The sequence below is a fragment of the Rattus rattus genome, chromosome 3, assembly GCF_011064425.1.
Source record: "Rattus rattus isolate New Zealand chromosome 3, Rrattus_CSIRO_v1, whole genome shotgun sequence".
Taxonomy (NCBI): Eukaryota; Metazoa; Chordata; class Mammalia; order Rodentia; family Muridae; genus Rattus; species Rattus rattus.
In genome coordinates, this window is record NC_046156.1 from 91,084,767 (window position 1) to 91,098,080 (window position 13,314).

The 13,314-nt window shown below is 37.8% G+C and overlaps 1 protein-coding gene across 1 annotated transcript in view; it reads left to right on the forward strand.

Annotated features, from left to right (window-relative positions):
• Positions 1-664: 664 nt before the first annotated feature.
• The window catches only part of LOC116896819 (vomeronasal type-2 receptor 1-like), a 29,005-nt gene continuing 16,355 nt past the window's right edge, over positions 665-13,314 (forward strand). The window contains 3 exon segments of the mRNA XM_032898294.1: positions 665-942; positions 2,202-3,099; positions 7,244-7,474. Of these exon segments, the coding sequence (XP_032754185.1) occupies positions 698-942; positions 2,202-3,099; positions 7,244-7,474 (1,374 nt within the window). The 5' untranslated portion in view covers positions 665-697.

Consider the following 13,314-nt stretch of genomic DNA (forward strand, 5'->3'; position numbering starts at 1 on the left):
GAAAAAGAGGATGAGAAGAGGAGGTTTTGGTGTTGTTTCATGTTGAAGGACTTGGAAACAATATGGTGGTGAAACATAGGAACAATATGTCCCTTTGTAACAAATGCAAAACAAAAAAATGAGAGGCTGATATCTATGTTTGTACATGTGAGTAATAAGAAGACAACTTCAGTTAAACATACCTCAACAATAACTTGTATTTTATAATTGAAACATAGCAGCATACAGAAATTTAAATTCTGATTTTAATAACGTATGCCACAAGTATTCAATGTATTAAAATTATTTCATTATTATAATTAATATTCAGAAGAAAAAGGGCCCAGAATGTGAGAGTCATTGTTTCCAGTGACATTCAATGAAGTGAGGCAGCCTATTCTGAGAGATTGTTAGGTTTGTTTGGTTATGAAAATTGTCAGTAGAAGAATAATTTTGAAAAGAAGAATGAATTTCCAAATGTAGTAGCATAAAAGAGATGTATAGGCCTAGAAAATGTAAACCAGTCACTTATAAAGACTTAAACCCTTTGATATGTACAGAAAATTGAGACACCTGTTGTTCTTTCAGCAAATGCTGTAATCACTCACTCAACTGAAGCTTCTTCCCTGACCTGCTTCCTCTTTTCCTAACCCCATTAGTGGTCACTGACTCACCAAGGCTTTTCATTTCCAGGTTTAATTTCCGGGGTTTCCGCTGGATGAAAACCATGATCCACACAATCAAGGAGATTAATGAGAGGAAGGATATTTTGCCTGAACACACTCTGGGCTACCAGATATTTGACAACTGTTTCTCCACCACCAAAGCAATGGAGTCAGCCTTGGTGTTTCTAACAGGGCAGGAAGAATACAAGCCTAACCTTAAAAACAGCACTGGAAAATACCTCGTTGGAATTATTGGAGCAGGAGGATCAACTATGTCAGTTGCAATTTCAAGAATTCTACAGAGTTACAGTGTACTTCAGGTATTTGGAATAGTGCGCTTAAAAAGAAATGCAAACACTTGCCAGGAGGGGTGGCCCATGCCTTTAATTCCAGAACTTAGGAGGCAGAGGCAGTTGACCTTCTATACGTTTAAAGCCAACCTGTTTAACAAAGTGAGTGCCAAGACAGTCAGGGATGGTGAACAAGAATATGCTGTCTCAAAAAGATCAGGAAAAGAGAGAGAGAGAAAAGAGGAGGGAACATAGGATAGAGGAAGGAAAGTTGGGTGAAAATCTGCCATTACTTCTGGCTCACCATTCATATCCACACATCCTGACCCATTCCTTTCGCAGGCTTTGAAATTATTCTAGATATTTTTTCCAGTAATTAATGCTTTGAAATTACTTATTCTTTCTTTCTTTCTTTATCGCTTTCATTCTTTCTTCATCCTTCCAATCCTTCATTCCTAACTCCCATCATTCCTTTCTTTCCTTTTCTTTTGTTATCCTCCAGATAAAACCCAAAGACCAGTTCCTTTTAGACAAATGCTGAATTAATTTCCCACAAGGACAAATCAAATAAAGCATTTGACTTAGAGAGTTTGAAATATGAGTGGGAAAAATAGGAAACAAAGTACAGTGAAAAAGAATACAAAGAAAGGCGGGCAACTTGGCACATATCTTCAGGCTGAGTTTCATGTAGCTCATCTAAATGGCAGCTGCTATTGAGTTCTATCTGCCCTAAACTCTAATGAGTATCCATTCTTTCATGTCGCTCAAAACAAGTGTTAGGACCTGCATGCACAGGAGTCCTGATAGCAGGAAAATAAAGACAAATGAAAAAAACAGAACACAGTTAAGAAATCAGAAGCAAGACAAGGAGAGCGCATAGAGACCAAGTCATGTGAGTGTGCAGATTAAAACTTGGAATTAGGCCATCATCTCTGCACGTGAGCTGATAAAGCTGAAGAAGAGATTGGATATGCTGACTCAGGGAAGTGAAAAATGTCCAGCACGATGAAGGAAACTGGGAGAGACCTTCCTGAAACTGCTGGGGTCCCACCCATGAACACTAGTGATACTAGGGATCATTATCTTAACTATTGGCAGTCCTGAAATCTTTTTGTTGAAGGGCAACCAAAGTGTTGTCAGAATTGTCCCTATCCCCATCCAGTAAGTAGAAGATCGAGTAGAAAGTCATTGTCTACACAAGGATGTTCAGCCCCCTCTCAAATATTCTGAAGGTATCATTTTCATTTAATTTTTGGCTCCTGCTTCCCACTAACTATAAATATTTCCAATTTTAGGTGGGCTATGCTTCTTCCTCCTCAATTCTCAGTGACATTTCTAAATTTCCAAACATTTTTCGCACAATACCCAGTGATAAGTACCAGTCTGAGGCAATTGTGAATCTGATTATACATTTTGGATGGGTCTGGGTAGGTGCTATTGCAACTGATGATGATTATGGTAAACACGGAGTAAAATTATTTAGGGAAAAAATGGAGAGGTCCCACCTCTGTGTTGCTTTCTCTGAAACTATTCCAAAAGTCTACTCCAATGAGAAAATGCAAATAGCTGTTAATGAAGTAAAGAAATCCAGTGCCAAAGTCATTGTGCTTTATGCAACTGACATTCATCTCAGCCCCTTTGTGCTGGAAGTGGTTCATCATAACATAACTGACAGGACATGGATAGCCAGTGAAGCCTGGATTACCTCAGCTCTCATTGCAAAGCCTGAGTATTTTCCCTATTTTGGTGGAACCATTGGATTTGCAATCCCGAGAAGTGTTATACCAGGATTAAAAGAATTTCTTTATGATATACATCCTAGCAAGGATCCAAATGATCTCCTGACCATTGAATTCTGGCAAACTGCCTTTAACTGTACCTGGCCCAACAGCAGTGTGTCTTACAATGTGGACCACAGAGTGAATATGACTGGTAAAGAAGACAGATTATATGACATGTCTGATCAGCTCTGCACTGGAGAGGAGAAACTGGAGGATCTGAAAAATACCTATCTGGACACATCTCAGCTGAGAATCACAAACAATGTCAAACAAGCTGTGTATCTTATAGCTTATGCCATGGATCGTTTAAGCAAAGCTGACATAACAGAAGAATATAGGGAAAATGTAGCATGTCCAATTATACCTGACTTTGAGTCAGGGGAGGTATGTTATTTGATCCTATGATGTAGCATGATGTAAAGTCAAGATTTTGCTTCCATGCTCATACCATTGAAATTGCTGACTTGCTTCTGTATGATTTTATACCATCATGACTTGTCTGGATGACTTGATTCCTCGAGTCCACATTTCTTACCAAATTACTAGGTTTGTTTTCAATAACAAACCTGTCTCACAAAAAACTAATAATGCATTTTACAAAATAGTCTGTTATTCTTCACAAATATGAAATGTACATTTGTCTAGGAGTAAGCATGTGGTAGTGACTCTGGTTTCCTCCTTTGGTCTCTTTCCTGTTTCCAGCATGCATCTTGTAATCTAAGATCCCTACTTGGATTCCAAAACATCAGATTCATGTTAAGCAAAGAATTTTATGTCCCTCTAGGTTAGGATGCTTCCTAGATATTTTACACAATTTTCCTTACACTCCAGAATTTTGTCTTAAAAAATAGTCTTATCTAATTAAAGGAAAGATTATAGAATGAGGTCTTAATACAATATATCAAGACCCAGACAAAGGATGGATATCAGGGGATAAAAATTATAGCTGGTAACTGAGACATCCACATGTACTCTGCCTTCCTTCATCATCTGTCAAACAATTCATGTTGGTAAATATGAGCAATCTTGGTAAGACTGGTCTCATCCATTTAATTCCTGCATGTTTTTGTCCACCCCCCCCAACACACACACACACACACACACACATATTTACAAAAGAAAGGGAACTTGAGCATCCCTGCTTTGTTCTTGTCAGCCCACAAGAGATCCACTTAACATCACTAATGTGTTACTTCTTATTCACCTGATCATTATCCTTTTACTCTTATAAAAACTCTGTCAATTTAATAGAGGCCACAATGGCTGGGACCCTTGCATTTCCATTTAACTTTCATTTTCAGGTTGGTCAGCACTGCATTCTGTGCTGGAGGTTCTTAGTCACCCAGGTAACTCTTCGTTCTGTGAATCTAAAAAGCTGGTAAATGTATCAATATACAGTATTTTTTAAAAGAAACCAAAGCAGTACCCAGTGTTTACTTAGGTGTCAAGATTATCCTACCAACAGAAAAGACTAGAAAAATCTTTGAAATTCTGTTACTTACTTGAAAATTTCTAAATTACATTGTGTTTTTCTCTCCTCCTTATTTTACTTCTCCTGTTCCTTTGCATCATTCTCCTAGTGAGACAAGTTTATCCTGCATATTTGCATCATTCTGTGGGACTAGGGCAATGCCCAATACCCACCTGGCATTTTTAAATTCTTGAGAATTATTATGATGTTAGAGAAAGATGTTCAACTACACAAAAAATTCAATTCAATGAAACTGTAGAAAGGATGATCACAGCAAGGGTCAGACTGTGGAAGTCTTTGACCATTTATTTGCTTGACTATTGATAAGGAGTGGGGAGAATATTTCATGGACTAAGCATATGTGTTAAATTTTTATGATTTTTGACATGTATCCCATGGGCATTGAGAAGAGACAGGAAAACCATTAGAAGAAAACAAAAGGCCAGGTGACATAAAGTAATAGATGGTAACTAAAACACTTTCTTTTTTTTTTTTTTTTTTTTTTTTTTTTTTTTTTTTTTTTTTTTTTTTTTTCTTTTTTTTTTTTTTTTTTTTATTAACTTGAATATTTCTTATATACATTTCCAGTGTTATTCCCTTTCCGGTTTCAGGCAAACATCCCCTCCTCCTCCCCCTTCCTTATGGGTGTTCCCCCCACCCTCCCCCATTGCGCCCTCCCCCAACAGTCTAGTTCACTGAGGGTTCAGTATTAGCAGGACCCAGGGCTTCCCCTTCCACTGGTGCTCTTACTAGGATATTCATTGCTACCTATGAGGTCAGAGTCCAGGGTCAGTCCATGTATAGTCTTTGGGTAGTGGCTTAGTCCTGAAGCTCTGGTTGCTTGGCATTGTTGTACATATGGGGTCTCGAGCCTTCAAGCTCTTTCCAGTTCTTTCTCTGATTCCTTCAACGGGGGTCCTATTCTCAGTTCAGTGGTTTGCTGCTGGCATTCGCCTCTGTATTTGCTGTATTCTGGCTGTGTCTCTCAGGAGCGATCTACACTTCTGCACTTCTTTGCTTCATCCATCTTGTCTAATTGGGTGGCTGTATATATATGGGCCACATGTGGGGCAGGCTCTGAATGGGTGTTCCTTCAGTCTCTGTTTTAATCTTTGCCTCTCTCTTCCCTGCCAAGGGTATTCTTGTTCCCCTTTTAAAGAAGGAGTGAACACTTTCTTAATATATCCAGTTAGTAAACTTTTTCAGATATATAGCCTTAATTACTACTATAAAGGTCAGGAAAAATAATAATCCTCTTTTTAAAACAAAGGCAAATAATGTTTCATAAATGTATGCCTTGTTGTTGTCACAATATTTAACGGAACCAAAAGACTCCAGATCCCAGTCTTGCTGGTCTATGGAGAGGTTTTGACCACACTAAGGCCTTTTTTTTTTTAAGAAATTCAAGTACAGCAGGTAGGGCAGATGAAGACCAAGGATATGCCCTGTGTGATGAATTTCCTTCATGCTAAGGAAAGCATGCTCTCACTTACCTAATGTTAATGAAGAGAAGAGCAAGTTAGAAAGAGGTTGTTTTCTCATTGAGAATAAAGAATTCTTCTCAAAGTCTGTTTTTCATTCTATAGATTAAAAGTCAGTCCTACGAACTATTGTACCACTCACCAAGGCCATTTCTACATAATGGAAGCTAACAATTCAGAAGCATACTCTCAGAAAAATGCCCTGCTAATCTTTTATAACCCAGCTAAAGTGGAATTTTTCTGAGAAATAAAGAATTTCCAATTTCCAAAATCAATTACTTCTTACTTCTTTGGTTTCCCTCTCAACATTTTTTCTACAAAAGCAACTGTGATGTGACACAACTTTTCCTATGGAGATGCAGCACACACATCTACTCACCCAGATAGGGAGCCCTAAACACCACAATCAGACACCACCGAAGGCCAACTCACTCAATCAATGGATTTTATTGGGGTAACCTAAAGGAATATGGGTGAAGAGTTAGGTACAGGAACAGAAATGGCTCTAAGACAGGTGCAACACCTAGGCCTACCTAGCATGGGTGACAGCTCACAAATCAATCTTTGAACCTTGAGAATAGCTTTCAGGCCGCTCAGTGGTGTGTCCTTCCCTAGTTGGTCTAAATAACTTCCAGGTACCTCAGCTGGCTTCTTTTTCTCCCAGCAGATGGACTGACCTCAAGAGTCTTCTTTGCACCTTGTCTTGTCTGGTTCTTCTTTGCAATTTAACACAGTCTGAGAAGGACTTTCAGCTTTCCTTGCTTACTCTGTGAGGAAGCTACCTAATGAATGTGCTCAGTTACGTGGACTTTAAAGCTATTTTGAGATGTTTGCCTTATTACTTAAAGAGCTTCCCTGAAAAGATGATATGTTTAAATTTGGGAGGAAACAACACCTACATAAACTTATTGAGTTTAATTTTTAGAGTTAATATCCCAGTCTCTCTATTAGACTGAGAGTTTCAAAAGAAGGAATTTATTGTGGACTATTGTATTTTACATAGGGAAAGTGGAGTAAGGGGAGTGAAATTATTTATTCTCTTGTCTCTTGTCTCTTGAAACAAAGATATTATACTGCAAAACCATAGTATATGCTTATTTTACTCTAGCAAATACATACAATTGTAGTATACATCAATGGCATATTAAAATTATCTAAAGACCAAAAGTAAGGAAATATAGGTAAAATTAAATGTCATATATTGTTTAACTTAATATGTCTAAAATACTATTTATTGTGTTGTAATAATTTAATATTTTCATGGTAATAAAATAATAATGTGAAATTATTTACAAGATAGATTCCATCCTTTTTAAAACTTTATAACCCAGAGTGCATGTTACATGCACAGCATATCTCAATTTATCAAACCATTATTTCTGTTTTAATTATCACCTGTGGATAACGAATATCAGAATTGGTAAAAAAAAAAAAAAAGCAATAGAAAAAAGAGAATACGATGAATTACATATGAAATCAATCTACTTTCTTCACAAATCTTTTTATTCTAAGTATTTAAATGCTTACAAATTACTTTTTTTACACTTTTAACTCTTCTCTTATTCCTCATTATTAGCTATGGAAATACTTTAGGGATACAAAATTTACTACACATGATGGAAGAATAATAGAGATTGATTTCTTTGGAGACATAGTACGTGGATATTATGATATTCTCAATTGGCACATGGATAATGCTGGAAATATCGCCTTTGTCAAGGTTGGAGAATACAAATTTACAACTTCAAAATATGAACTTGTTCTTCCAAAGAACTCAACGCTATTTTGGAAGACTGAATCTTACAGGGTTAGTTATTCTGACATGCTTTTGTTTATATATAGAAAGAAAAGTGTAATTTTCAGGCACTAAAGAACTACAAAACATGTAAAACTTTTACCATATTCCAAATCATTTTGCTCAATGAAGCATACGGGTTTTCTGTATTGTTCTCTATCTATTTAAAATGTGAAGAATCCATGTTAAATTAAAATATATAGAAAATTTAATATAATTTAGTAGTATTTTGATATTTTGAGAATGTTTCAAAGGAACATAGTAATTTTATTATCTTTTGAAATAGAAAGGTCATATTTTCCTAATTTGTACTTTTACTATATTAACATGTATTTATTTAACATATCCGTTACCTTTTATGTGATTTTTTTTACATCCCAACTGCAGTGTCCCTCCATCCTTCCCCTACCCTAACCCCACCTTGTTTCTACCCCACCTACATCCACTCCTCCTTTCTTTCTCTTCAGAAAAGGGCAAGACTCCCATGGATATTAACTAAACATGACATATCAAAGAACAGTCAATCTAGACACCTCCATTTGTATTAAGGCTGGAAAGGCAACTCAGTATGAGACAAAGAATCTCAAAAGACAACAAAAGAATTAGACTGACTCTGATCCCACTGTTAGGACTCCCACAAGAAGAGCAAGCTATACAACTCTAACATATATGAAGAGGGCCTAGGGCAGTCCCAGGCAGGCTCCCTGATTGTTGGTTCAGAATGCTGGACTTCTTAAGAGCCCTGGTTACTCAACTCTGTGAGTTTCATGTGTTGTTCTTGACCCCTCTGGCTCCTAGAAGCTTTACCTTTTTCCCTCTTCTGCAGGATTCCCTGAACTCTACCTAATGTTTGAGTTTGGATTTGAGTCTCTGCACTGATTTCCATTAGTTGCAAGATGAAACCATTCTAATGAAAATTGAGCTAGGCACCAGTCAGAGTATAACAGAATACGCTTATACATCATTTCATTGAACATTTTTATTGTTTATTTGTTTGCATTTCAAAGGTTATCCTCTTTTCCTGTTTACCCACCATAAACCCCCTATCCCATAGCCCCACATCCTGTTTCTCTGAGGGTGCTCACCTACCCACACACACACCCACTCCTGCCTCACAACTCTAGAATACCCTCACCTTGGGGCATTGAGCATCCATAGGACCAAGTACCTCATCTCCCATTGATGCCAGATAAGGCAATCCACTGCTACATATGCGGCTGGAGCCATGAGTCCCTCCATGTGTACTCTTTGATTTGTGGCTTAGTCCCTGGAAGCTCTAAGGGGTATGGCTGCTTGATATTTTTCTTCTTCCTATGTTCTTCACCTCCTTCAGTACTTCTCCTAACTCATCCTGAGGCATGCCCCTGCTCAGTCTGCTGGTTGGCTGTAAACATCCACATCTGTATTGGTCAATATCTAGCAGTGCCTCTCAGTAAACAACTGTACCAGGCTCCTATCGAATGCACCTGTTGGCACCAGCAATAGTGTCCAGGTTTGGTGAATGCAGGTGGGATAAATCCCTAGGAGAGGAAGTCTCTGAATGGCCTTTTCTTCAGATTCTACTCTCCTCTTTGCCCTGCATTTCCCTAAGACAAGAGCAAATCCAGGTTAATATTTTTAAGATGGGTTGGTGTCCCCATCCTTCAAACTCGGACCATTCCTAACTGTTGGATATGGTCTCTGCAGGTTCTTTCTCCCCTTTGGTGGGTATTTCAGCTAATGTCATCCCTGTTGGGTCCTGGGAGCCTTTTACTTTCCTGGGATCTGGGACTTTTTAGTTGCTACCCCCAACGTCCCATCCCTCACTACTACATAGCTCAATTCAGTTTCCTGATCCTCTGTACTTCTTCCCCCATTCTCTCCTCCCACACCTGAACCTCCCTCTTTTTCCCTCTCCCTCATCTCTCCATCCCAGATCCCTCTCTTACTCTACCTCCTGTGATTACTTTGTTCCCCCTTCTAAGTATGACTGAAGCATCTACACTTTGGTCTTCCTTTTTCTTCAGCTTCATATGGTCTATGATTTGTATCATAGTTGTTCAGAGCATTTTGTCTAATACCTAATTATCAGTGAGTACATACAATGTGTGTTCTTTTGTGACGAGGTTACCTAATTCAAGATGATATTTTCTAGTTGCATCCATTTGCCCGCAAATATCATGAATTCATTGTTTTTTAACAGCTGAGTAGCACTCCATTGTATAAATGTACCACATTTTCTGTATCCATTCCTTTGTTGAGGAACACCTGGGTTCTTTCCAGCTTCTGGCTATTAAAAATAAGGCTGCTATGAACATAGTGGAGCATGTGCCCTTGTTATGTGTTGGAGTGTCTTTTGGGTTTATGCCCAGGAGTGGTATAGCTGCATCCTCGGATAGTACTATCCGATTTTCTGAGCTGCCAGACTGGTTTCCAGAATCATCGAACCAGGTTTCAATCCCACCAGCAATCGAGGAGTGATCCTTGCCAGCATCTGCTCTAACCTGAGGTTTTTATCTAAGCCATGTGAGATACATTTTCATGGTCATTTTGAATTGCCTTTCCCTGATGACTAAGAATGTTGAACATTTCTTTAGGTGCTTCTCAGTCACTTGAGATTACTCAGGTGAGAATATTTTGTTTAGCTCTCTACTCCATTTTTAATATGGTTGTTTGGTTCTCCAGAGGCTAGATTCTTTATTTTTGGATATATTATATATTTAGCCCTTTATCAGACATACAGTTGCTAAAGATCTTTTCCAATCTGTAGGCTGCAGTTTGTTCTATTGACAGTGTCTTTTGCCTTGCAGAAGCTTTGCAATTTTAAGCAATCCCATTTGTCTATAGTTTCTCTTAGAGACTGAGCAATTAGTGTTCTGTTCAGAAATTTTCCCCTGGGCCAATGTGTTTAAGGACCTTTCCAGATTTCTCTTCAATTAATTTCAGAGTATCTGGTTTTATGTGGAGATCCTTGATCCACTTAAATTTGATCCACTTAGATTTGAGTTTGTATAATGAAATAAGAATAGATAAATTTGCATTCTTCTACATTTTTTCCACTAGATGGTTTTGGCTTATTTGTCAAAGGTCATGTGACCTTAGGTGTGTGAGTTAATTCTGGATTTTCAGATCTATTCCACAGATCTATCTGTCTATCTTGTACCAATACCATGTGGTTTTTAATCAATACTCTTCTGTAGTACAGCTTGAGGTCAGGGATAGTGTTGCCCCCAGAAGTCCTCATATTGTTGAGAATAGTTTTCACTATCCTAGGTTTTTTTCTTGCTGCAGATGAATTTGAGAAGTCTTCTTTCAGTCTCTATGTATAAATGAGTTGGTATTTTGATGGGGATTGCATTGAATCAGTAGATTGCCCTTGGTAAAATGACCATTTTTACTATGTTAATCCTGCCAATCCATGATCATGGGAGATCTTTCCATTTTCAGAGGTTTTCTTTGATTTCCTTCTTCAGAGACATGAAGTTCTTGTTGTATAGGTCTTTCACTTCTTTGGTTAGAGTCATACCAAGACATTTTATATTATTTGGGACTAGTGTGAAGGGTGTCTTTCCTCTAATTTCTTTCAGCTCGTTTATCCTTTGAGAATTGGAAGGGTACTGATTTCTTTGTGTGTAGTTCATATCCAGCCACTTTGCTGAAGTTGATTATCAACTGTAGGAGTTCATTGATGGAATTTGGGGATCACATAAGTATACTATCATTTCTTCTGTAAACAGTCACATTTTGACTCTTTTCATTCCAATTTGGATCCCTTTGACCTCCTTTCATTGTCTAATTGCCCTTGGCTAGAACTTTGGAGTAGTATAAGCATTTGACAAAACATGTTAAACTTCTTGAAAAGTCAGAAACTAAAGGCCCATTCCTAAACATTATAAAAGCAATGAACAGCAAACCAAAAGCCAGCATTTAACAAAATGGAGAGAAAATTGAAGCAATCCTTCTAAAACCAAGGACTAGACAAGGCTGCCCACTCTTTCCCTTCCTATTCAATATACTACTTGAAGTTCTACTCAGAGCAATTAGACAACAAAAGGATGTCAAAGACATATAAATGAGAAAGGAAGAAATCAAGACTTTTCGGTGGTCAGATGGCAGTCTTTTTGGTTCGATTATAGGTTTTATTCTATTCTCTGGGATATCCACCCTCTAGGTCCTGGCATTTCAGGCAGTATCATGTGTGGGATTCCATTGTTGTATGTCTCTCAGTCGGCACCAGCATTTGGTGGCCACTCTCACTATTTCTGGGCAGCCTTTAATACAGAACATCTTATAAGTAGGACAAATTGTAGGTTGAAGATTATGTATCTAGATCAGTGCCCAAATACCTTCACTAATGGCCTCTCCTGATTAAAGGAGGTTGCCAGTTAGGGCTTCACAATCCCAATCTATAGGAGTTCTGGCTATAGTCACTTCTTAGATTTCCAGGAGTTTCCATTGCACTGGGTTTCTAGCTTTTTCCCAAAATAGCACACAATTCCATTTGTTTGTCCCTGTATTTTCTCCCTCCTTCCTCACCCAACATAAACAATCAGGTTCCAATTCCCTAGTCCCTTCCACACATCAGGGGTCTTTTCTACTTCTTCTTCCCAAGGAGATTCATAGGGACCCCTTTGAACTATCCTTATGTAGCCCCTCTGTGTCTTTGGATTGAAGCGTGGTTATCATTTACTTTAAGCTAACATTCACTAATAAGTGAGTACATACAATCAGTGTCTTTTTGGCTTGGTTTATCACACTCAGGATGATTATTTTGAGCTCTACCCATTGGCAAATTTTAATGTCATTGTATTTTTTTTAAATTGTTTTATATATTTACATTCCAAATTTTGCCCCCTTTTGTGGTCTGCTCTCCCTGAGTTCTTCACCCAATCTCCCATCCATTTTGCTTCTGAAAGAGTTTGCCCCACCCATGCAGCAACCCCTATTTCATACCTGCAAGGAACCTCCTTTCCTGGGACATCAAGTTTCTACAGGATTAAGTGTATGCTCTCTCATTCAGGCCAGACTAGGCAGTCCTCAGCTACAAATGTGCCATAGTTGATCAATACTCACATTGAGTAGAATTACCCCATTTTCTTAATACATTCTTTGGCTGAGGAACATGTATGTTGTTTGCTGTTTCTGGTTATTTTAAATAGAGCTACTATAAACATAATTAAGCAATGTCCTAGTGTTAGAGAGAATGACAGCATTTTTTACCATATTCATCCTACTGATCAATGAATATGGCCAAACTTTCCATCTTCTGATACCTTCTTGTATTTCTTTTTACACACACTTCAAATTCTTGTCATATATGTCTTTCCCTTGCTTACTTAGAGTTCATGAAAATATTTTACATTATTTGTGGCTATTATAAAGGGCATTAAATCTTGAGTTCTTCCTTGGCCCTTTTTCTTTTGTATACAGGAAGGTTGCTGATCTTGTTTGTTAAGTTAGTCTTCTATCCAGATATTTTGTACAAGCTGTTTATCAGCTGTAGGAGTTCTCTAGGAAAATATTTGGAGTCACTTATGTATACTATCATATCATCTCCAAATGACAATATTTTGACTTCTTTTCAATTTCTGTTCTATTGATCTCTTTTAGTTCTATTATTGCATTTGTATATAACTTTGACTACTATATAGAATACATATGGGGAGACTGTTCCCTCTTGTCCAGCTCCTTACTTTAGAAAAACTGCTTGGAGTTTCTTCCCATTTAATTTGATGCTAGTTATCAGTTTGCGATGGGTATGTCCCTGTATCCTGGACCTCTCCAAGACTTTTATCATGAATGTTTGTTGGGCTCTTTCTTTTCTTTCCAACTTTATGAAATTGAGTATTTCTTATTTACATTTCAAGTGTTAT